Below are 27,043 nucleotides of genomic sequence, written 5' to 3' on the forward strand. Positions count from 1 at the left end.
ACTTGAAGGCACACACATACATTTATAATAAAAGCACATTACAGTATATATTTTACACTTAAATCTAAAAAGGTATCTGCCAATTCTAGATCATAGAATAGTAACTACTTCTCTTTGGGACTGGTTGCATCACTATAAGTATGGACTGTAACTTAGCTACGAAATGTATTCTAATTTTTCTGATTACCAGAAAATCAAGTAACAAAATGGAAAAAAAAACTTTAAATGCCTTAAAGCCTCTGTTTCCTCCCCACACTGCTTGAACCATTACTCTATCTAAATACAATGCATTCTTCAGAACTGATGAAGCACTTAATCACTGCACTACAAATTCAAACCATACCCAGGGGCAGTTGCTTAGAAGTATAACTGAATGAGAAACAACCCCCTTTTAAGGAATGTGATCAGACCTGCCACTGTGCAAAAGCAAAGGTAAGTCTGTCTTCTATAATGAAAGTTTTTGTAATTATAAGTTATAGATAGATTTGTAATAAAAATAATAAAACTAGGTTTGTTGCTAGCACATTCAACAATATAAGAAAGCCAGAAAAATGTGGAGTGTGTTCTGTTTTGATATCTTGTTGTTTTCTGCCTTGATCCATGAGGAGAAGTGAGTAGAAAATAAGGAAAAGGAGGGGACAAAAAGGATTCCTAAGAACAATTCAGAGCAGTCAGGAAGGTAGATTGATGAAGATCTACTGGCAAATATCTAAATGATGCCCAAAATTTCTGACTATTTTTTATCAATAGTAGTTAAAAGTGGTTTATCTTTCCCTACAATCATCAGCTGATATGTAGAAGGTTTATTGGAAAAATAGGATCAATAACAAGTGCTGGTTACAGGAAGTACACAACTTTGTTGTTCCAGCAGCCCCACTTGCTGCTCCCCTGTTTTCAGACACATTTCAAAGTGCTGGCTTTGACCTATACAGCCTTCAGTGTCTCAGGCTATTTGAAGGACCTTATTTTCCCATATGTGTCTGTCCAAACTCTTATGATCTGCAGGGAAGGCATATCTTTCTACCCTGCCACCTGCACAGTAGGTGGGAACATGGGAGAAAACCATCTCTGTTGCTGCTCCCACACATTGGAACACCCTTTCTAGGGAAGTTTGGATGGCTTCCTCTTTGTTTTCCTTTCTCTTCCAGCAAGCTTTTCAAAACCGATTTTAACAAAATGACTTATTGTGATGTACTGTTTTAACCTGTTTATAGTAAGATTGTAAATGATTTTCTTTCTGTTGACATCTAATACAGTAACAATCTTGTTTTTCTTGTATGTTTTAAACTAACCGTGGTGTTTTGTATTCTTGTATTCTGTCTTTTTGTATGCTTCCTTGAGTCCCAGCCTGGGACCAATTAAACAAAGTGATGATAATGAGTGGATTTGTGTGTGAAAGGATTTCAAGATCAGTTACGGAATAAAATTCATTCTTTCCCTGAGTATATATCCAGAGATACTCTGCTCAAGTCGAAACATATATCCTCCCTCTATCCCAAAATTATTATTATGTACCTGGCAGCCTAGCAAAATATCCTATAGTTCTATCAAGCCTGATTTTTTGCAGAATTAAAAACATCCTAAAATGAAAAATGTAGATTATTTATCCGAATGACAGTTTTAACTCAATAAGTTAAGGATTTGGGGTAGGTTTCATATCATTCATAATTAAACTTCCACATTTTTGCTTGCCATGGCAAACAGCAATATTTATACACACACAAATTATGCAGCTGAAAAGTTCCAACTGAGGCCTTCTTGTCGATCCATATTATGGATAAGGGGTTTAATAATAGTAATTAATGTTTAATGATAATGCCAGGTGTTGAAAAAATACTCTTAAGAGACAAAATGCTGTATAATATCTGTGAACATCCAACTACTGCTCGGGACAAGAAAGCATTTACAGCACACAGTGAAAGAAATCTCCTTTTGTGACAAAAACATTACTTTTTCTGATCAAATCTTTCTCAGTCCGTCAATCTCTCAGAAACAAATCACATAATTGTTGCATTCAAAGTAATCCTGATGGTTAGCCTGTTCAACTCCCATTTTCCCCAAGCCAATCTGTACCAAGTGAACTGTTAGGAAGTGGCCCTAATGTTTTACTGAAATATATGTTCCTACATTAGGGTGATATCGTAATAGTTCAATTACTAAAAGTTCACCAACAGTAGCCCTAATGTTTTGGTGTAGCACATATCCCTGTATTAGCCAGCTTGATGTCATGGTTTGAATGTTGGACCAGGACTCTGGGAAACCAGCATCTGAATAACTGCTTGGCCAAGGAGAAATCCATTCTCAGCCTCAGAGAAAGGCAAAGACAAACCCCTTCTGAACAACTTTTGAAAGAGAACCATATGATAGTTTCACCTTTGGATAACTCAGGAACTTGAAGGCACACAACAACAATGCCCTAACACCAGTCTTGCTCTTTGGAACAAAAGGGAACAAGACTGTTACATATCCTGTGACAGACCTTCAAATAATTGTAGATTGTTATCACATCTGCCTTTAATCTTCTCTTTTCCTAGTTAAATATACTTTGGTGTTTTCTAGCTCAGCCATCTGAATAATCTTCATTAGATTATCACATTATAAACTTGATTTTCTTGGGACTTACAAAGCAAACCTGCTACTAACACTGATGTGGACATTTGCTTCTTCTTATGATTTACATGCAAATGTGAGTAGATCAATAGGTACTGCTCTGGCGAGAAGGTAACGGCGCTCCATGCAGTCATGCCGGCCACATGACCTTGGAGGTGTCTACGGACAACGCTGGCTCTTCGGCTTAGAAATGGAGATGAGCACCAACCCCCAGAGTCAGTCAGGACTGGACTTAATGTCAGGGGAAAACCTTTACCCTTTTACTATGATTTACTTAAAAACACTTACCCTAACAGGAGGACTCCGTGCTTGTACTCTTTGTTGCTGGACACTTTGAGAACTTTGCAAGTCTTTTGGAATGCAGTTAGCAACAGTGCTAGTCTGGGATCTTAATGAATTTGTAGAACTCACCAAACCACCAGGTTTCCAAGGCCTTTGCTTGATGCCATCCAGCAATCGAACCAGTAAAATATTACTGGGAAGTTCATCAACACTGCAGTCTACTAACGTCCTGCATTCTGGGCAGCGAAGCTCATTTCGGGAGCTCACAATGCCTAAAAGACATCTTTTGCAAAATGTATGTTGACAAGGCAAGACTTTTGCAGAAGCATCAAGGCGTTCTAAGCAGACAGGACATTCCAGCAGATCCAGTAATGCTGATTCATCCATCTTTATCTAGTTCACCAGTGAATAAGCTTTTACGAAAATCATATCCATTCGGAACAAGATAAGGGGCTCATGTAATACCCATGCCTTTTTATTCTTCTCTCTAAAATTTGTAAAAGAAAAAACAGTTAATAATTTCTGAAAATGGAAGAGCAATGTTTCGACTGCAAAAAAATCTTGACTTTTTCATATGCAACCCCTCAAATCAGTAACATTACGATTTGCCCAAGAATACCTTTACAGTATCTATGTTTAATGTGCAACTTACTGTCATTGTTGTAGAGAAAAATACAGTACTGAGTAGCTAAGCAACATTAGAGTTACTGGAGGCTGATAATCCCTGCTGATAGGAGGGGATCTCTATGAGGGACAAAAATATTTCTTTAAAAGGGGGTTGCCTCTGTGACAGTTGGGATAGATAGCTGGGGAATCTGTTTCTTCTTCTTCTTCTTCTTCTTCTTCTTCATCATCATCATCATCTATTGAGGTGGCTTGCCCCAGGGAAGGCATGACACAACTTTATATCTCAAACTCCGTAGTTACTAATATACAAAGGCATATACTACCTCTAATACCAGGATGATATAGAGATAGTTAACCCGTAGCCATTGATGACCCCATCCTCCATTAATTTATCTAGTTAGCCCTCCACATTTATTGAGATTAAGGGCACAATACCCTGCAAAAGTAGAGAACCCAAAATTAAGCCAAACAAGATTATTGAATTTAGTGGGGCTGGAGCAATTGTATAACAGTTTACTTCATGAATGTAGATAGCTAATACAGCCAAAAACTGTAGCAAAGGCTGCAGGAATCATGGCTCATCAGGCACCTATAAAGGGGGACATAGATAAGAAACTTGTAGGCACTATGTCAAAGGCTCTATCTTATGAAAAGAAGTGTTATAGATTTTGGCAGACCTTAGCTAATGGAATATAATTGTCCCAGGCTCCCAAAGCAGACTATTTTACAAGAAAGCGGCATACTGGGGGTTAAACAAGACAGAAAGGGCTTAGGAATCTGAAAATTGGGCTGGTTGTAATGGAGGCTGGATCTACACTGCCCTATATCCCAGGATCTGATCCGAGATTATCTGCTTTGAATTGTATTATATGAGTTTACATTGCCTGATAATTAGGGATAAGAAGATAATCTGGGATCAGATCCTGGGATACAGGACAGTGTAGATCCAGCTGGAGACAAAGGCCTATAGTGACCTAGATAATATACTGCCAGAGAAGCAGAATAAGGCTGGATTGACACTGCCCTATATCCTAGGATCTGATCCCAGATTATCTTCTTAACCCAAATTATCTGGCAGTGTGGACTCATATAACCCAGTTCAAATCAGATAATGTGGGATTGAATTCTGGGATATAGGGCAATGTAAATCCAGCCTTATGTTTGCATATTGGTCACTATAGATTCAGTTGTGTAGAAAATTTGAACAGAAGGTTAAGATCAATAAAATAATAGACATGAGTTCTGAGGGATACAGATGGTCAGCTCTGTGTACAGTGTTCCCTCACTACTTCGCAGTTCACTTTTCACGGATTCGCTGTTTCACGGTTTTTCAATAAACTCTAAAAGACTATTATAAATTATAAAAAATACAATTTACAGCCTAAGGAAGGGAGGAAGGAGAAGCCAAAGGGACAGAAAAGGAGGCCAAGTGGCAACAGGAAGAGAAGGAGGCAATTTATCAACACACGATTGGTTGATAAAGGCTTAAAATAGTGTATAACTACTAAAATAATGTATAAACATTAAAATAAATATAGTGTCTCTACTTTGCGGATTTTCACTTATTGCGGGTGGTCCTGGAACCTAACCCCAGCAATAAGTGAGGGAACACTGTAGTTAACACCACCTGGTAACTCAAAACCATAGTAATGGCTGGAAAAACAAGAAGAATGAGATGGTCCTGCTTTTTCTGAACATATGGTCAGAGTGAACTTGAAGTACAATGACTAGTTAGTAGTGATATTGGTATGATTATTATTTGAATGTATATTTGCTCAGATATCAAATCAGGATGTCTAGGAAAAGAGATCCTATAACAGATGGCAATGTGAAATAAAGATGATGGTGATGAGATCATTTTCTCACAGAAAATGGCGACCCACGCCAGACCCAGGAGGCTAGCACAACACCTGGTGAGCTTGCGAGAAGCAAAATAAAGATTTCCCTATTCCCAATAAAAAGCTCACCAAGTTTGAAGCAGAAGACACAGAGTTTATTCTGGTCCAGCTGGAGCAGGATGACGGCAGCAATAAGTTGCACGAAGAACTGGCATGCCATTACACAGAAAAATACACATTTTATACTTTTGCATTTTGAATTTCCCGCTACCGCCCACCTGGCCAGTTTCTCACTGATTGGTCGGGGGAGTCCCTGGCGTCAGGAGGCAGGAGAAGCGGTCTGGGGAGCTTGCGCACCTTAGCCAATGGGAGCGTGAGCCCCACCTGTGACATCTCTCCCTCGCTAGCCAATGGGGGAGATGGAGGCGTGGCAACAGGAGAAACAAAGGCAATCATATGTTGATAACAGGATTAATGAGTGACCTTATGTTAGGTCCATTATCAAGCAGTCTGACGAGAGCCCCAGGGCCCTGCATGCCAGACCTGTCTATTGATATACTGATTGAAATAACAAATCCCTTGGATGGGAGTCTGACACATGAATGTCAGTTCTATTGTCAAAAGAGCAGCAGCATCGGAAATCTTGATGGGATTAAAAATGATTCGGAATCTGAGGAAGGGAGATGGCTTTGTCTTGACAGCTGCGGCTTACCCTTACCTCCCTGTGGAGGAGGTAAACCATTTAGGTGAATGATTGGAATGTCCAAAGGTTGCTTCATTCTCAAATGGCCTGGCATTGCCCTCTGAGGTTCGAGAAGAAGTCCATTGTTTTATTTCCAGAGGGTGATCATGGTAATCCATACTTGTAGTATATGGTCTGAAGCATCCTGGTGGTGCTCAGGTCAGGATGGTGTGCTGGTCAAAAGTTCACATCAGGAAGGGAAATTCAGGGTTCCTGTGAGCCTGTGGAACTCCTGGCAGAAATCAGCTGTGTGTCAAAACAATGTGAGTGCGGGGGCTTGTGTGCTTGACATCAATGAGACAGAAGCTTTACAAGATTGGGACTTTTTAAAGCTTAATTAATATAGAAGCCAATTAGATATATGAAAGTGCAAGGCAAACTACATAGGAAATCCCTATGTATAAAAACAAAATGCTGTGGAAAAAGCATCAACAGTTGGTAGTACATGTAAAGTACAAAGAACTATGGTTGGAGATGGTGCATGCAAGCCGTTTTGTTGGTCATCTAGGAATGAAAAAACCACCTGACAATTGATCCAAAACGTTTACTAGCCAACAGCAACCTTTGCTGTTGATCAACCTTTCTTGAATGTATGATAACCTGCCAACATATTGGGACAGGTCAGGTGAAAACAAAGCTGGATTTCATCCCATGCCTATATAACTGAGTTTTAAAAGAGTATGAATTGATATGTTTGAGATCTAAAGCAATTAGAAAGGGGAACAAATCTATTTTAGCTTTGATGATCTATTACTTTATCAAACCTTGAAATAGATGTTGTGGCCAAATGACATGGTGAAACTCTTGTGCAGATTAAGATTTTCTTAGTGAATTTCTTTCTGATTTGGGAACATCCTTACTCTATGACGAGACTGTGGGAAATGTGTGGTGTTAAGTACCTCACCCTTACCTCACCTAAAACTAATGGGATAGTTGAGAAATTGAATAGAGTAAAATACAAAAAGCTTATGTAAAAGAACCAGAATGATTGAGATATAAAACTACAACACCTCCTGTTCACTTATCAAGCAATCTCCCAAGACAGTTTAGGTTTTAGTCACTTTGACTTATTATATGGAAAGAAGAAAAGAGGACCTTTGGATTTAGTCAAGCGAGGTTGGGAAGATCAACTGCCAGAAGCAATTATAAACTTTGTCTTCAAATTTCAAACACCACTAAAGAAAGGCTATGTATATGACTGGAGATATTTTTCAAAAAGATCAAATGAAACAAAATAACTGCTGTGACCAGAATGTGAGAGCACAGTTATGAAGCTGGTGACAAAGTGCTGACTCTCCAGTCTGAGAAAAGAAATAAGCTGTAGTTTACATGGGATGGGCTTATTAAGATACAGGCTAAAATGGTTATGGTGTTAAGGAGGTCTCATTGTCCTTAATTGAGACTTCTGGCAGTTCCAATAGAGAAATAACTTCTGAAGGAGAGAGGTTTTACATTGTTGCTTTAACATTTCATGGATCATAAAGTATCAGGAATATAAAGTTTGTTATATTAAAGGATCTCAGCAAAGTTGCTTTGTGTTTTGGAATAATGGAATAGCATAGAAACCTGATGATCAAAAATATTACTGAAATGCTTAAAAGAGGATCGATCATTAAGAGGAATTGTCTTTACATTATAGCCTTTCGGTTGTGAAAAAGCAACTATCACTAAATGTGTTAAGTATATAACAAAGCTTGATTCAATCACTGCCGCAATAAATCTGCACTTTTTTTTAAAGCTGGTTCAAAATTTAAGACATTTTTTAATTCCATGGCAGAACAAATGTGAGAAACCTGGGTAATTAAAAACCTGTGCATGCTGAACTCAGAAATGAAAGTCATCTCATTTAAATAGGAAATATAAGTCTGGGAAGTACACAGCTTAATTGGGGACAAAAAATAACAAACATTGCTTTTTTTTAAAAAAAAATCACCTTACTAGTTTGCAATTAAACATCTGTTAAAATCCAAGTTTTTTTATTGAGCTTCTGAAAAGCAAAACATAGTGAATAAGCTCCAGAAAACTGTAAGCAGTTCATTGACCCAGAAAAGTCTTTAGGTCTTTTGTTTTGATAAATAGAGACCCCCTCACAGTAGTATCTCATGTGAATAAAGAAAGAAAAGGCAGTGGAATATGAGAAAGAACATCTGATATTCAAAATCAGAAGTCCCGCTAGGTGTACACAAAATCTTGGGTACATCTGCAGCTCTTTGGATCAGTCATGAAAATGTTTCAGACATAAAGTTATGGTATTTTTTAAAATCCACCTTGTCAAACTTTTTTCTAAGAAAGAACAAAATTGTGAACTACCTTAGATAGTATTCAAGGATGCTCTTGTTTAAAAACTGTGACCATGAATCCAAAAGTTACGGCCAAACAATGAACCTATCTAATAAGAATATCAAACTTAGCATTCAAATAATTTAGTTTCCACAGCACTCTGATGGAAAATGAAAAGCATAAGCAAAGCAACTGGATATTCACTATCCACGACAGAGACACACATTACATAAGTATTTTCATAGCTGAAGATTTTGGAGCAAGCATGCCAAAATGGATTTGAGCAAGTAGCCAGGAAAAGAAATACACTAGATTCTCAGTTAACAGTAACCCATGGGGATTGGTAGATGCTGAATAAATGTAGTTTCTGGTTGATCAAGAGTTACTATTAAAAACAGGCATCACTAATACTGTATCTCTATACAATACCATAAACTCTGTATTGATTTTATTTATTTATTTATTTGCTACATTTATATGTTGTCCTTCTCATTCCAAAGGGGACTTAGAGCGGCTTACATATTACATTCACATACAATACATTATATTATTAGCATAGTACAATACTAGCATTAAATTACTATATTGTACTATATCATTACATTGTAGTATTAATACTGAAATACAGCAATTAAAAGCTATTTAAGACAAATAAAGACAAACACAGCTTTACTGTATTATAAAAACACCTTTGTAAATGCATAATAATTATAAATCTTTATTTTGCCTGCTTACAACATTATACAAAAGACAATACAAAACAATATACATATGTAAAACAACCTATAAAAACAAATTTGCAATAAGAAATAAATAAACATATTTAAAAACATTTATCTAAGACAATTATTGCAGGCAACTCAACAATTTACAGTATTTCTTGGGTGGGGAGAGGGGGTTGTCAGTTGCTTGAGAGTTCCAGTTGCAGTTAACTGAGAGTCTACTGTATTTTTATGTTGGCAGGATGCAACCTGATGACAGCATAACGCTTCACTGATAAAAGAGCACACGAAGATGCCTGATAGATTTAATTATGAAAACGAGACATCTGCAAAAGTTCACTTCAAAGCCTTCAACTTGGTTCCAAGACAGACAATACTGGCTTTAATAAAATGTTGTTTTTAAGGGAGTAAGGAAGATGATGGAACTGGCTTTTGAAAATAATGTTCTCCTTTCCAAATTTAGCTGAAAATGTGGTGCTTGCTTCCAAAAGGAACCAAATTGATCTGAAGCAATGGCATGGCATCCTAGACCTGGAAGTGACCCCAAAGACCGTTCAGTCCATTTTGCCATGCTGGAACACAGAATCAAAGCATCCCTGACAGATGGCCATTGGCCTCTTCTTAAAAGACTCCAGAGAAGAAGTCTCCACTTATCCTTAGGAAGTTTTACAGGAATTGGAAAAAATGTGCTGAAAATATGAATCCTTTTGCTATAAAATCCAATTTCCCAAGCCCTGTACCGAAGTGATTTGATACATCCGGATAGCTTTGAACTGTAGATAACATTCAATGCCTTGCCAATGATGTGCTGCCACCTTACAACTCATTTTCCAATATATATGGGAAACACACTTCATGAATGTAAATGCAGTTTGATATGTTAATGCGGGCATGGGCAAACTTCCAGCTGTTAGGAATTGTAGGAGTTGAAGTCCAAAACACCTGGAGGACCGAAGTTTGCCCATGCCTGCATTAACTCCTATGGAAGGAATCCTGAGATTTGCAGCTTAATGAAGGCACCAGCCCTCTTTGACAGAGAAGGCGAAAGACCTGGAAAAACTACAACTCCATATAATCATGCCATGGATTTGCAGCAAGCCAAGGACCAACCCTATTTCACAGAGAAGGCGAAAGACCTGTTAAAACTATAGCTCCATGTAATTAAGCCATGGGTTTGCAGCATGCTAAGGCACCAACCCTCTTTGGCAGAGAAGCAGAAAGACCTGTTAAAACTACAACTCCATATTTTTAAGCCATGGATTTGCAAAGAGCCTAAACCTGTTAAAACTACAAATCCATATTATTAAGCCATAGATTTTTAGTTTGCTGAGGACCAAGCTTCTTTGGTAGAGAAGGCGAAAGACCTGTTTAAACTACAGTAGAGTCTCACTTATCCAACACTTGCTTATCCAACATTCTGGATTATCCAACGCATTTTTGTAGTCAATGTTTTCAATATATCGTGATATTTTGGTGCTAAATTCATCAATACAGTAATTACTACATAGCATTACTGCGTATAGAACCACTTTTTCTGCCAAATTTGTTGTCTAACATGATGTTTTGGTGCTTCATTTGTAAAATCATAACCTAATTTGATGTTTAATAGGCTTTTCCTTAATGCCTCCTTATTATCCAACATATTCGCTTATCCAACATTCTGCCGGCCCGTTTATGTTGGATAAGTGAGACTCTGCTGTACATGTAATTAAGCCATGGGTTTCCAGCATGCTAAGGCACCAACCCTCTTTGGCAGAGAAGCCAAAAAAACCTGTTAAAACTACAACTTCATCTTATTAAACCATGGATTTGCAGCAAGCCTAAACCTGTTTGACAAAGATGGCTAAAATACCTGTTAAAACTACAACTCCATATTATTAAGCCATGGATTTGTAGTTTGCTGGGGACCAACCCCCTTTGGCAGAAAAGCCGAAAGACCTGTTAAAACTACAACTCCATGTAATTATGTCATGGATTTGTAGTTTGCTGGGGACCAACCCTCTTTGGCAAAGAAGCTCAAAGACTTGTTAAAACTACAATTCCATGTCATTAAGCCATGGATTTGTAGTTTGCTGGGGACCAACCCCCTTTGGCAAAGAAGCCAAAAGACTTGTTAAAACTACAACTCCATGTAATTAAGCCATGGATTTGTAGTTCGCTGGGGACCAACTCCTTTTGGCAGAGAAGGCTGGTCGAACTACATTATCCACATTATGAAGCCATGCCTATCCTCAAGCCTTCTTGGACAGAGAAGCTGGCCAAAACGAGTAACTCTACACAGCACTGAGCCAGGGGCTGGCTGAAGTGGCATTGAAGCGGCTTAATTCCATCGGGTGTGGACGCACTGATTCTTCAGGGGACATGGAAGCAGATGCAGGCTTACCTCAGAAAGGAAGAAAGAGGAGGGAGGGAAGCCAAGGCAGGGCAAGGGCGGTCTCGATGGCGATTGAACACGAAGCCTGGCTTGTTCCAGAGGGTGAAGGAAGCGGGGGAAGAAGCCCTTCGCGGCAACCTGCTCCGAATGGAGGCTTTTTTTCCCCTCTTCTCCGGGAAGGAGAGGCTCCTCTCCTCTCAGTCTTTGCCTCCTTCTTCGCCTTTCGCGCCTCTTTGTCTCCCTCAGAGCGCTTCTTCTCTCTCCATATTCCTTTCCCCCAAAGAGGGCTGATGCAGGGAAGGAGGAGAAAAGAGGAGGAGGAGGAGGAGGAAAAGGGCCCTCCTTCTCTCTCTCTCTCTTTCTCTCTTCCTGGAAACTCCTCGCCGCCTCCCTCGTCTGGCCTCTCCGGTGTCTCCCTTTTCTCTCTGTGAGGAAGAGAGCCAGCAAACCCGCCTCCGTCCTAAAGGGGGGGGGGGGGCAAAAAAAAAGGAGAAAGCCACACACACACAAAATGCCCTCCCTCTTCTTCCCTAAGCCAGCCAGCCTTCCTTCCCAACCCTCAGCATATCTCCATTCCCCGCCCATCAACTCCTGCTTTGCCTCCTTCTTCCCTTCCCAGCCCCATTCGCCGCCCACTCTTTTCCCTCAGGCGGACCGAGTTCCCCCTTTCCCGCCCAACCTTCCTTCCTTCCTCTCAGGACTGTCTTGGTTTGAAAAAATGGAGAACAGGCTCATGTTTTGAATCCGCTTCCTCCTCGCTTCTTCCACACAGCCCTATATCCCAGAATATCAAGGCAGGAAAGGTTGTAAAGCAACGTTTTTGGGTTGGAGAGGCCTGTTATTGAACCCCAGTTTAACTGCACAACAAGCAGGTTTCAGATCAGGGAAAAACTATACAGCTCAAATTCTTAATCATTGGCATCATTGGCTATCTAGATTGATCCGAAGGCATAACAAAAGGTCCCTTAGACCAATGACTTCACTTCTACGTAGAGAGGATGAAATGTTTAGTACTAATTGTGTGGGGAGAGTATAATGGAGTACTTAAAATACCAAATTGTGAGCTTTTAAAATTCTTTTTTTCAGGCATTCAATAACATTCATTATTGGGGTCTTTCCAGTACAAGACATATTTGGAGTTCAAGAAAATAAACGCATAGGTGGTGAGTTACCATAGAAAGACTCAACCACTGAATTTCAGGTCATAAAATAGAAAATGGAGCCCCTGGTGGCTCAGCAGATTAAACCACTGAGCTGTTGAACTTGCTGAACGAAAGGTTGGTGGTTCAAATCCGGGGAGTGGGGTGAGCGCCCGCTGTTAGCCCCAGCTTCTGCCAACCTAGCAGTTTGAAAACATGCAAATCTGAGTAGATCGATAGGTGTCACTCCGGCGGGAAGGTAAAGGCGCTCCATGCAGTCATGCCAGCCACATGACCTTGGAGGTGTCTACGGACAACACTGGCTCTTTGGCTTAGAAATGGAGATAAGCATCATGATGAGCGCCTTTACTCCCAACTTCTCCGCCAAACACCACACCATACTTACCTTGTACATGAAATGGGTAGGCCAACTAGGGAAATGTTCTGAACCATTTTATAAAAAACTTAGATGCCTCTTCTTATTCACAGGAAAGTACATATCCTGGCAATGGAGTCTGGATTTTGCACTAATTGAGCTTTCACTTGGTCATCAGAAACAGTCTTGTTCATACAAAGTCTAAGGTATAACAATGACACAGCTTCTTGTCTTTGCTCCAGTTCCGTCATTTCTTTGGCAGGGCTTGAATTAGATGAACCAGTGGGAAACACTGGAATTTCCAGTTTTCTCCGTTTTGGCCTGCAATCCAGGTCAAATTCCACCCCTACCCTCACTCCCACTTCGTCCCATACTGTAGGCTTTGCCTACAGGCTGTGGATAGGACAACTTGGTCACTTCCACTATGTCAGCTATTGCAATGTAAATTTAGTAGAAGGGAGGTAATGATAGTGTGAATAATCATAATTTGGTTGAGATCATGTTTGCAGTTCTGGAGGGATTCTAATTTTTGCTTGTCATAGACCTGGCATGGGGATTTGGTTAATCAGTTAAAATTCATGTGTAAACCAGGATACTTGTTTTTGACCTGAACATTTTTGAGGGTGGTTTGAACTGCTAAACCGCCCCCTTGGCTACGGACTTGTCTGCAATATGTCGACTGTCTCTTAGAAAAAGTCAGGGAGATGCGCAGAGAATCTGTGAAAGAATTTCAGAGCTGTTTGACACAGCAAGATCAGTGGTGGAGTCTATGGGTGGAGAAGTGAGGATTCTTTACATCTGTTCAAGGCGGACTTGTAAAAGCAACATGCAGGCAGCTTCACCTACCGTGTTTCCCCGAAAATAAGACAGTGTTTTATTAGTTTTATTTATACTAATTTTGCTCCCAAAGATGTGCTACGTCTTATTTTCAGGGGATGTCTTATTTTTCCATGAAGAAGAATTCACATTTATTGTTGAACAAAAAAATGAACATTTATTATATACTGTATAGTAGCCATCACAAACCAGCATAACCAGACAAACTGAATTCTATCAAGAATTTCTTGTTACTACCATTATTTCCATGTACATTTACCAATCCTGCATGCTCTGGTGTTCTTTTTGGCGGGCATGCTTTCAAACAAAAAATTTGCTACATCTTACTTTCAGGGGACGCCTTATATTTAGCAATTCAGAAAAACCTCTACTAGGTCTTATTTTCAGGGGATGTCTCTTTTTTGGGGAAACGGTATACTAATGGAATATTATAGGCTAAATGTGTACATCCCATTTCTGGACTTTTTATGCAGTCAGCTTCAAGAAAGGTTTACAAGTCACAGAGAAGTAGTTCAGGAACTGTCTAGTGAACCCTGGTTAGTACTTTGATGGGAGACCACCAATGAATTCCAGGTGCTGTGGGATGCATACAGAGAAGGGAACTGGCAAAACCACCTGTGAATATTCCTTGCTTCAGACAACCATATGCCATAAATCAACAAGCAACTTGATGGTACATAAGCACATAGAACGGGATCGAGTTATGGCCCTGTCCGAAACAGTAGACAAGAAGATAGTGCCCTGCCTTCCACATACAGAAGGCTAATATTAATGAAACAATTAATGGCTTCAGATTGCGATTGGTTCATTTGCAGGGATGGCCAACTGTGTTTTTTGTTTATTATAGTCATTTCACACATTGCTGTCTGGCACTTACTGCTGTATCAAGTGAGGACTTGGATGGATGAAGTCTCACAGATTAAGCACTAAGGGCAGAATGTTCATTGTGTAATGGTAATTCATACAGTAGTTTTTCAAAGTAAGAGGTCCATTCATTTCACTGCAAACATCAAGGGATAAGCTATGAAGCGGAGGATATAACACACACATCCACACATTCCACGAGATGATCAGATAAAGATTACTTTTGTCACAGTTAAAAGGAGCTAAAAGGTGGGGACACGGACCATGATTTGAAATTGCCTGATTGTCATTAAACCAATCAATCCTGACAATGATTGATGCCCCAAAAGGGTGACACAACACTGAAACTATAAAAGCAAATGTACTGTCACGGCTTGGGGTTCCTCCATTTTAGTGGCATCACTGGATGCCACATCCAGTTCTCTGTATTGTTTTCTACCTCTTTCTGAGTTTTTCAGACTAAAACTTGCTTTCTGAGAGCAAGAAATGCCCAATTAATTTGCTGTCCATGTCTCTAAAGCTGCACCTTTTAGGAGATTGGGGTGACAAGAATGCAGATTAACTGCAGTGAACTGGATTATATGAGTCTACGCTGCCATATAATCCAGTTTAATGCACTTAATCTGCATTCTGAAACTGGATTATATGGCAGTGTAGATCCAGCCTCAGTTACAGCCTCCAAGAGGTTGGGAAACTCCTTCTCCAAAACTACATCTCTCAATAACACATCCAGCTTTTCACATGGGAAAGGAAACTGCAGGTGAAAGGATTGTTTCTGATCTGAGGTTGTGATCGAGGTGAATGTTTTAAAAATCCCTCTAACTGCCTTTAAATATGAGGAGGGCATTACAGAGTCCAGGGGACCTTCCAGGCACAGCTGAAGAGATCCAGAGGACCGGACCCAACCACCTGACTGATGACATCAGACCAGACTGCAAGACCCATAATCCATACCTGCCACCATGAACAGTTCTAAGACCTGGGTAAGGGCTCTCGGAGTGCGCTGTGGATTTCATGCAGCAGCTAGAACCCAGAGGCCATTGGAGATGGTCCTGTGAGGGTAAGCCGGGACCCCCAGTCACCCAGAAAAGACAGCCCCACCTGTGGCTGATCTGAGACCCCTACCGGGGAAGCAACACCATCTGCCTGGCTCAGGGGCTAGAGACTAAGACACTGCTGAAAGGATTCTTGCACATGGCAGGCTTTTATGGCCAGACCACCGTATAGTGCCCTCCAGCTGGCCTGGTTCTGCCCTGGCAAGGGGCTACTGAGTGCAGGTCTGCCTTTGACGCTGCCAAGGAGGCCCTCATGACATCACCAGGGGACAGAATTGGCCGCCATGGCAGGAGATGTCCCAGAAGAAGTGAACAGGATTCTACCAGTGACCACCATGAGGGAAGGATGTTCCGCCCTCACCAGAGCTGTGCCAAAGAAGAACCCCAGGACTGCTGGAGCCCTCACAAGGTATGAGTGACTTCCCTGACTAACCCCACCACGGGAGGGAGGGGGGGCTTATAATCTGTCCTTAGTTTCCCTAGGCACTCTCTCCTTTCCGTCTCCTCTGTTGGAGTGCTGGACCTGCCTGCAGTCACCAGGAGGCGCCGTGCTGTGAGGCGCAGAAGCTGTGCCCAGTTGCCCCCAGCTGCCAACTACAAAGGGGGGCCCAAGCTGCAGCCAAGAAAAGGCAGCCAAATGGGAGTACTGCATCACAGCCTCCATCATCCCCAGCCCTCACCACCTCCACCTTCATGCTCCATTTCCCATGACTCCAGACCAAGGGACACCTGCTTCAACACCATGTGATCACCCACCACTGACTGAACCTCAGCTTTCACCTCTTCAAGCTCCTGCCCTCCAACAAAAAGGCACAATCTGATCTACCAAGGCAGAGGCCCTGCATGCAGTGAAATGTCGGGGCTTTGGGAAATGTTCATAGCCATTTCCAAGCCCCGAAGGGGGGAAAATGTGATCGAGGTGACCACCCTCCCCCCCAGGACTTTGTAAAAGATAGTTCAAAAATCAAGACTTTATGTTCTATATTCCATATATTTATAGTAGAAGGTGATTGAGACTTTTTACTGGAGTTTACTGTGACTCTCTGCACAAAAGGTGTTTGACCTTTTAGCCTGAGGCAAGAGATAACAACTTCATGAATTGTAAAGCCATGCTGCTAAAACTCCACTTTTATGAATTTCCATGCTGGGTTCTCCAGATGTTATGAACTTTGTTCTTATCAAATATTTTCAATTGTTTATATCATTCATGATTCCCCTTTATGCAATGTAACTCACTTTTATGGATTCTCCCTTATTTCCATGAAATCTATCTATCTGCCTATATGTATTTGTACTCTTTGGGATCCCCGGAAAACATGTATTTTTCCCAGCATGGTTTATATTCCAACTTTATTTTATTTTTTCATTTTATTTCATATAATTGTCAAGTCATGAAATCAAATAGGAAATATTTTGAACTCAACCTGAACCCCAGAACCTATCCCATTTCCTATGACCCAGGCTTCCCTTCCCAAAAACAAAAGGATAATCTGCCACCGCTAAACCCAATCAAATTCAGATTGCATGGACAATATAGGGCTTGAGTCGCCGAATTCGGAGTGTTGACCTAAAGGTGATTCGCCCCAAGGCAAACATTGTCATATCTCACCCAAAGGAAAATCCAGGACACCTCAGGAAGGCGCCCTGCAGAGCCTGTCAATATGGCTCATCACCACCCATCTTTACTTCCACCTCTGACACCCCAAGGCATATCTAAAATCTGTATACGTGACAGAAACCCGGACACCCTTGATTGCTGCCATTAATCCCTTTAGAAATCGGTCTAGCAGGACTTAATCCGACAGTTCCTGCCCTGTCACTCCATTGTTTCAATAACTCCCGCCTTCTCTTTCCTGATTGGCCCGAGTAGAGACAAAAGGCAGCTTCCTATTGGGCCAACGGAGCAAGGTGGGAAACGAAAGCCCGCCTCGTTCAACCTTCTAGCCTATCAACGATCAGATGGGCGGGGGAGCGGGGCGGGAAATTCAAAGGGCTGTCAGACTGAAATTTTGTATAAATATGGCTTTATTTTGATTATATGGTACCCTAGTAGACCGAATGATCGCTACTAGAGTCCTCTTCAGCTGAATTGCTCAATAAAGACTCCTTGGCGGATTTTCCTTCAACTTTGGCGGACCTTCTTCATTTCGGCTTCAGGTTGTATTGCGGCTCATATTTTCCTATTGGCTCCGCCAAGGTCCGTTCTCTCAGGACCGGATCGGGTCTCTCCTTAAGGGCCCGATCCCCTAAAACGCGGTCAACAACAAGGTTAGATAACTGCAGGATTCCCACATTCTTAGTGAGAAGCACAAGTGGGGCACAGAGAAAATAGCAGTGGAATTCTACCATAACTCAGTTTGGTTTTCCGGCTGGGAATGCATGTTGGAGGAGAGATCCTATTATCTCCAATTCAAAGTTTCAATGACATGCTCCATGCAGATGGAAGCATACAATACCATGGCTTTGTCTGATTGAAGAAATGATGTCTGAGTGAGGCCTGGGGTTGATGGGATGACAAAGACTTATAGTGGTTCCTATCCTTTGGTCCTCTTTCAGACTTTAACTTCCAGAAGCCACAGCCAGCTTGGCCAGCTGTCAGGAATTGTGGGAACTGAAGTCCAAAACACCTGGAAGATTAAAGTTGGATACCACTGATAAAAAGGAAATAGGTGGGGCCCTAAGGTGGGGCCACTCCTTGACATCATTGGCTATCTAGATTGATCCAAAAGCATAACAAAAGGTCCTTAGGACCAATCTATTTCACTTCTACTGTAGAGGATGAAATGTTTAGTACTAATTGAGTGGGGAGAGTAAAGTGGAGTACTTGAAATATCAAATAGTGAATTTTTAAAATTATTTTTCCAGGCATTCAATAACATTAATTATTGGGGGTTTTCCAGTACAAGACATATTTTGAGTTCAAGAAAATAAACTCATAGGTGGTGAGTTACCATAGAAAGATTCAACCACTGAATTTCAGGTCATAAGATAGAAAATAGTACCGACATTTAAAATGAAGTCTCATTTAAATTCTGTCCACTTGAAATATTAGGAAGCAAGACTATTGCAACAAAATAAGGTCTGCACTCATGGTTAAGACAGGAGAATAAATTTGTTTTATTCGTCTTTCATTTAAGTAATACATAGTAAATACTACAACAGTATACTGAGTACCTATCTTTACATAAACATATTGAAAGGAGATGCACATATCGTATTATACCGAGCAGTATAAGCATTAAAAAGTGTTGAAAAAAAAGCAACTTGACTAACATTAGCCCAGTCAAATGCAGTGAGTCCCATAGAGTTCAGTGGGATTTATTATAAGTGCGTTTGTTAAGAGACATTTATTAAAAAGCAAGGCCAAACTCAATAGAAATGGCACGCATAGATTACAGCAACCCAAGACATTGCAAGTTTACTTTTCAGAAACTGTAATGAATTGTTCAGTAATTCCACACAGTTTTGGGGTGCATTAGACCTGGATCTACATGGGGCAAATAAAGTGGCTTAGCCCTGAGTCTGTCTTGTATGTACTGCTTTTAAACAAAAGAGAAGTAACAACTTCTATATAAATATAAAGAGATGTTATCCCCTACATCACAAAATATTTATGGTGTATCCCAACAAACTCTTGCATAAGTTCAAGCTAGATTTCAGTACATGTGGTGAAACAGATTTTGCATTCATTGCTCAAATTTTGTAGCAGGAATCTAGTATCTCCCAGGAGTTGTCTTCTCAGGGACATTACAATGCACTATGTCATGTTATTATACAGTTGCATAGGGAGTTATATAAAAGGGAAACTCTTCCAAATAACATATTAATGAACTGATGCATAGCAAATATGATCATGTGAATCTCTGGCGGCTCAGTTTAATAGAACTGCCAACAACTCTAGTGTTGTTTTTGGAAAATATTTAAACCAAAATTACTCCTGCTTAAAGAAAAAGGGTGAGAATTTTGAATGCTGATAAAACACTGTCAAAAACGAAATGGGGGTCTTTCAAAGGATTATGAAGTCAGAGAGTTTGTAAAATAAAATTGGCAGAACTCATTCATGCTTGGCTGGGGCTAATGCGAGGTAGAAGCCAACAATGTTTGTAATGGAGCTGTTTTCCATCCACTATTTTGTACTGAGTCATTATAATTATATAGTAAAGGGAAAGATTTCCCCTGACGTTAAGTCTAGTCATGTCTGACTCTGGGGTTGGTGCTCATCTCCATTTCTAAGCCGAAGAGCCGGCGTTGTCCGTAGACACCTCCAAGGTCATGTGGCCGACATGACTACATGGAGCGCCGTTACCTTCCCGCCGGAGCGGTACCTATTGATCTACTCACATTGGCATGTTTTCGAACTGCTAGGTTGGCAGGAGCTGGAGCTAATTATATATATTGATATATTTCCCCTCCCCAAACTGCATATGTACAAGAGTTTCTAAATGAGTGCATGCAATGTAATATGCTGTTTTGTTGGAAATGACAACTTTCTTCAAGCCTTCTCTAGTAATATGTTTATCTATGATCCTGTTGCTTACTGTTTCTTGTATGTATGTTTTGGCATGCAGCTTCCTTTACTTTATAGTACCTGAGAAGTTATAAAAGGGGCTGCAGACCACATGCTCTTTCTCTCTCCTTTTGACTATGTGACCTGTTGATAGCTGTTTTGCTATAAGAGAGATGCCCTGGCAGGGTGGCACAGAAAATCATATCAGACATATCTGAAACTGGACTGATAAGTTTTTTACCTGTGTATGCTGAACACATAAAGGTTGTGAGTAAACCAAACTTTTTTTTTAATCAAAGTCTACTTTATTTTTGTCTCTTGAGTGCATGGTATAAAACAAGTTGTTTTATGGGAGAGTATATATTTTTGGGCACTGAAAAATACATTTGAAGCATAGGCAAAATCTCTGTTTTCCTAACAGATCAGAGATAATAGGTTATTCAGTCTAACAACTGAAACTATTGCCTTGCATAATTATATCTGGCTGTGTACCACAAGAGAAGATTATACTCTAAAGGCGTTTCTTTAAAAGTTATGATCTCCAAATGGTGTTTTCCAAAAGGTTATGAATGCCATTTTTTGTTTTTCTTCTGGTATCTTATCCTTCTCGTATAATTTACTATAAAATTTAAAGAATTGATTTGCAATTTCTTTCTCTGTAAAATAATACTTCTCTCCAATTTTTATTCTATTTATATATGTTGATTCCCTTTTTTTCCTCAGTTTCCTTGAAAGCCACCGGCCCGGCTTATTTGCATTTTCAAAGAAATCCTGTTTTATATACTTTAGTTGTTTTGCTCTCTGTTCTAATTCTAAGTGTTCTCTATTTTTTTGTCTTATTATTAATTCTTGAAGAAGTTTATTATTCTTAGGGTTCTTTTTTAATTTGTTCTCAATTTCCGTTATTTCTTCCAATATCTGCTTTAATTGTTCCTGTTTTTTTCTCTTTTTTTGGGCACTTTGTTGTATAAAATAACCCCTCATAGTGGCCTTACTCGCTTCCCATACTATCATTGGTGATGTGTCCTGATTGTTATTAATCGTAAAATATTCTGCTATTAACTTCTTATTTTTCTCGATATCCTCTTTCTTTTTTAGGAGATTTCCGTCTAATCTCCATTTCCATTTCCCCCTTTTTTGGTTTAATATCAATTCTATCGGGCTGTGGTCTGTATCTATCATAGGTAAAATCTTTGTTTTCGTTACTTTAGGGCTTAGTGATCTTGATATCCAAAACATGTCGATTCGGGACCAACTTTTATGTCTTGCTGAAAAAAAAGTATAATCCCTCTCCTTTTCGTGTTGTAACCTCCATATATCTACCAGATTATATTCCTCCTTAAATTTCTTAAATTCTTTAGATAATGTTCCCTTATTTTTCCTTTTTTCCTTATCTGTTCCTGGGTTTTTGTCTTTTTCATTATTTAAGACTCCGTTGAAGTCTCCCATTAGTATTATCCCATCAAATTCCTTATCTGTTAATAATTCTTTAAGTTTTTTCACAAATGTTGTTTTTGACTCATTTGGTGCGTAAATATTACACACTAATATTTTTAAATTTTCTAACTTTATTGCGACCCCTAATATTCTACCCTCGTTATCCTTAAAACTTAATTCAGCGGGAATTTTAGATTTAATGTATGTGACCACCCCTCTTTTTTTTTGCGCATCCAGGGAGTGGAATTCTTGTCCTAATTTTTGTTGTAATAAAAATTTAGCATGGGATTGTTTTATATGTACTTCCTGTAAAGAGATTATATCATAATCCAATTTATTGAGCCTACTAAATATTTTATTCCGCTTCTGGGGTGCGTTCAGTCCGTTTACGTTGTTGCTATACAATTTTAACTTTCTACTCATACTCATTCTTCTTCTTTTTCATTTAGATCCTTCCCTTCCTCCTCTGAGGGGTTGATTGAGTTCTCTTCAGTAACTTCTTCTACCTCTCCCTCTTCTTCTGATTTGTCTTCTCCTATTGGCTGTTCGTTTCTTAGTTGTTTTTTTCCGTCTATTTCCTGTCTTTTTTTGTTGTAATTTTTCCGTCCGGGTTTTCCTCTCATCGTTCTGTCATCCTGATCTGTCTCCTCCTCTTCCTCCATCTCCTTTTTAATCCGTTTGTAAAAATGTTGTGCCTTCTCCTCTGTTGTAATCCAATATTTCTCTCCTTTGTATGTAGTCATCAAACCCTCTGTTTTTTCCCACCGAAATCTAATATTATGTCTTTTCAATTCCTCTACTAGGAAGAAGTATTTTCTTCTTCTATTTATGGTGTCCAGGGGGAATTCTCTCAGTATTACCACCTTTTTCTCTTTAAATTTGACGTAATTTTCATTATTCAGTTTCAATATTTCATCTCTATAGATTTTCTTTGTGAAGTTCACTATTACATCTCGTGGTGTCTTGTTTCTTTTTGCGTAGTTTGTGTTGATTCTGTAAACTCTGTCTATTCTGTTTTCTATCTCCTCTATTGGGCATTGGGTAAGGTTGGCCATAATCTCTACTACCACACTTCTTATATTTTCTCTTGATTCTTCGTAGATGTTTCGTAGTCTCAGTTGGTATTCCATTTCTTTCATTTCCATCAGTTCTTGTTTTGTTTCGATTTTATTAGTTTTTCCTTCTAATATATGTACCTCTCTTTGCAGTTTTTCGTGTGATTTTCTGAGTTCTGCTTTATCGCTTTTTAATTCTTTTAGTTCTTGACTTATACTTCCTATTTCTTGTTTCATTCCTTTCAATTCATTTTTGATTTCTTTCTTAAAGTCTAACATCTGTTCTTGAGCCAGTTTTTGGTAGGCATCTTGCTTCTCTTGCATCCTATGAAGTTCTTTGAGAATCATCTCAGTCATCTCTTTAACTTGCGATTCTTCCGAGAATGATGCTCTTTTCTGCGTGACCCTCAGGTCCTTTATTTCCTTCTCGCTTCTTAATTTATAAGCCATTTTCCTTATAATATCCACAGTGTGTACTCTTAGAATTATTTTAGTTCCACTAAGGTCTGCGCGTATCTAAGGCGTAAGGAAACAGTGTAAGGTGACTAATATTTGATATTTGGTATATTATAACGTTGTGGTATTCCCCGGATACGGGATTTTATTTTAATTTTTTCCCCGTATATATATATAATATAATATACCTCTGTATGAAGTCTCACAGATTCTGCTTTATAAACTATTTACTTAAACAATAAATGCTGGTGAACAATTGAAGAGATTATAATATGCTGCAATCTACTCGAGTTCTAGCAGCAGAGCTAAGGGACATTCTGTTCCAGGTTTGCAGAATGAATGAACTATTTGCAGTTTTTACGTACTGTTTACAGTTTCACTTCTTCCTTCTTTTGTCTTTACTTTTTCTCTTTTTCTCTTTTTTTTTTTTTTTGTTTTACCCTCCAATTTCCGGAGCTCACCTATATGGAGATGTTTTCCGGCTTCCCTTCTCTTCTCGCGTGTTGCCTTCCTTCTTTTTTTTTTTTCCTGTGTCCTCTCACGTTTCCCCCCCTTCCTCTTCTCCTCTCTGTTTGATTTTTTTTTCCCTTGACTGCGTGTTGGCGCGTCAGTGCCCTCTCTCGCGAGAGTTCTTCCTCTCCCCCTCCAAGGTCTCTCCTCCTCTGGGGCTCGCCCACGCCTCTCCCTCTGTTCGATCCTGCCGATTCACTATTGTCTTAATCTCGCCAGCGTTTCCAAGGTCAGTCCTTTATAGTCGCCATCTTCAGTCTTAAGAATCCAATGCAACTTTAGTACAATTCTATTAAAACAGATTTTGCTCTAATTATATGTTACATCAGTTCTCTTGCGCCTGGGTTCTTTGGCAAGCAAGTGTTTTATTCCTTTTATTTTATTTTATTCTTCCAGGTCATTAGGTCCCCTGTTGTCTCTCTCCGTCTGAATTCTTATATTATTCAATTAGTTCAATTGATAGTAGTATGAATGAATGAAGTACTCTTACCCTCCTACCGAAGCGACCTTCTTTCTTTCTTCCTTTTATACCTCTTCCTTTTTTTTTTAAATTTCTCTTCTTGTGGTGATGTGGTGGCGATGAGTGTTCCGTCTGCCTGTCCGGCAGTCGGTTCGCCTCCTCCCGAGGTTCGCCGTACCCTATGGGGATTGTCCCGGACCCTCATACAGAACACACTATTTCTTAATAGATATATGCATACCGTTCTATTTTAAAGATGAAAAGTGTTTAATCCTTATGCAAAAGGTATGTTAACCGCAGAATTGTGGACCTACTGACTCTTTGGGATCTTCAGAATTAAGCATCTTCTAATACAAAACGCAGGTGCATTGGAAATTGGAAGCCAATTTTGATGCGCATAAATGATAAAATGTTATAAATTACATGAGGAAATGCAGTACCAGGAGAACTATACATTTTTTTTCTGAACCCCTAAAGGCGCTATTTCAGACCCTATTTATGAGTTGATTTGTATTCACTTATGCACATGCCTGCTTTGACATTCTAGCCTGAGACCATTTTGATGAAGCTAGACATGTATAGGAGCCCCCGGTGGTACAGCAGATTAAACCGCTGAGCTGATGAACTTGCTGACTGAAAGGTCAGCAGTTTGAATCCGGGGAGTGGGGTGAGCTCCCGCTGTTAGCCCCAGCTTCTGCCAACCTAGCATTTTGGAAACATGCAAATGTGAGTAGATCAATAGGTATCGCTCCAGCGGGAAGGTAACAGCACTTCATGCAGTCATGCCGGCCACATGACCTTGGAGATGTCTGCGGACAACGCTTAGAAATGGAGATGAGCACCAACCTCCAGAATAGAACACGACTAGACTTAAGTGGAAAACCTTTACCTTTATCTTTTAGACATGTATAGGTCCAGTCAGTAATGGATGGAAGAGTAGTGGTGAACCCCATAACAATTGCCTTGCATCCCTTGACAAAATAAAGATATGATACAAATATTGTATTTTTAAAAAATTAATGTGGAAAATTCCTCTGTTCAGAATGGTTTCTCTGTGAATTTTGATGTACACTTTCATGTAGCATATGTGAATTGGGTGCCATTTTTGATGAGATCTAATTGGATAAGTGATCATATGCAAACATGGAATTTTGAGACTTCATGTAGTTGGCTTTTTACATGTTATTGCCTTTATTGTATACAATCCTCTGAGTAAAGAAGACAGAAGTTCTGTGCAGAATTTCAATCTCCCCTATGATGAAGGCAGAGCAGGGATATTGTGGGTAGTCCTGCCATTTTTGTTGCATATATGTCACCTAGCCCTGTTATTGTGTTTGCATTAGTGGGTGAATGTGTATGTAGATGTCTGCATAATATAGAATCCCAGTCACATAAGTTTTCTAATCAAGTGATAAAATACAGGTATAGGGTAGGTGCATGTATAGAGTAAAGTTCATTAATTTTAGCAGGACTGAAAGATAAAGGGGAGATATGCCCACCCTAGTCCTGGTTCTGGTTATTGAGATTGTCTCCGATTTATTTTAATTATGTTTTTATATTTTACTGTTTCAATTGTTTAATTAGATTGTCATATGTTTATTGCATTTTTAAAAGTGTTTTCACTTGGTTAACTTTGTTATTATTGGGCTTGGTCCTGTTTGTAAGCCACCCTGAGTCCCTTTGGGGAGATGGTGGCAGGATGTAAAAATAAAGTTCCTTATTTATTTATATATCCATCAAGAATATACAGTGGGCCTGCCATATTCATTGTGGTTTAGTTCTGGGACCCCACATGGATACCTAAAATGTGAATGATCCTACTCCTGTATTTAAATGGTAGTGATGTGAAACACATTTCAATGTATCTTCATTGACGTCACCACTTAATTATATTTGACATGATGATTGCAGTCACTTGAATTTGTTGATCCAAAGCCTATGGATCCGGAGGGCCCACTGTACCAAGAGCATGAGATTTTGAATGCTAGAAGAAATGTAATCTGCTCTTAAAAAGTGACTCCATTGCTCCATTTATTTCACTTGTACTTTGAACCTGGCCCAGTTTGAAGTCATTCCTCACAGTGGGTGGGATATAGTATTTTAAACAGTGAATAATGCCTTGAACAAGTATAATTAATACCTTATGCCTGTTCAAAATGTTCTAGTTGATATAGAAGACTGTAAGAAGAGCCATGTGGGCTCAGATTAAAAGTCTACGTAATCCAACTTTATGTTCACACAGTGGCTAATCAGTTGCTTATGGAAGGTTCACCAGAGGAACTTTAATTTATCTCGTTACCTCTTAAAGCCATCTAGAGCAATAGCTATAACCGTCTAAACTGCCCATGTAATGCAGTTTAACTGCATCGAACTGCACTATATAGCAGTGTAAACTTATATAATGCAGTTAAACTGTATTATGAAACTGCATTAACTATATGCTATCTTTTATCTGTATAGAATCTTGCACCATTTAAATTCAGCAGTTCTGCTATTTAAAAGAGAGACCTATCTTCTTTCTCCACACAGTGCATAACTTTATCCATCTCTATTAAGTTTCGTTTACTTGTCTTTTTTCTAAGCTAAAAGCCAATGTCATGCCCTTTCTAGTCATTTAATCACTGTAGTTGCCCTTTTCAGTGTCTTTCCCAGGTCTACAGTGTCCTTTTTCAATTGCAGAGAAATAAACTTTACCCAGTAAACTAGATGTAATAGGACCACAAATCTGAATAAGAGAAAATGATGACATTCATTTTCAATTTCCATTGTAATTATGTCCAAAATGCAATTCACATTTTTTGCAGGAACTGGCACAACATTCTAGTGAAGCTCTCTACCCAATCAGATCCTTTTCTTGATCAGTTTCTACCAA

General features: G+C 39.5%; 1 protein-coding gene across 3 annotated transcripts in view; it reads right to left on the bottom strand.

The window, feature by feature from the left end:
* The window catches only part of sh3rf1 (SH3 domain containing ring finger 1), a 60,505-nt gene extending 48,440 nt beyond the window's left edge, over positions 1 to 12,065 (bottom strand). Inside the window, exons 1-2 of one of the 3 annotated variants that reach the window (XM_062982372.1) lie at positions 11,485 to 12,065; positions 2,899 to 3,379 (exon numbers count right to left, since the gene is read on the bottom strand). In XM_062982372.1, the coding sequence (XP_062838442.1) occupies positions 2,899 to 3,279 (381 nt within the window). In that variant the 5' untranslated portion in view covers positions 3,280 to 3,379; positions 11,485 to 12,065. The remainder of the gene's footprint in view (positions 1 to 2,898; positions 3,380 to 11,484) is intronic. The other 2 variants (XM_062982373.1, XM_003223720.4) reach the window with 2 other exon arrangements.
* Positions 12,066 to 27,043: the final 14,978 nt, after the last annotated feature.

Source organism: Anolis carolinensis, chromosome 5 (genome assembly GCF_035594765.1).
Source record: "Anolis carolinensis isolate JA03-04 chromosome 5, rAnoCar3.1.pri, whole genome shotgun sequence".
Classification (NCBI taxonomy): Eukaryota; Metazoa; Chordata; class Lepidosauria; order Squamata; family Dactyloidae; genus Anolis; species Anolis carolinensis.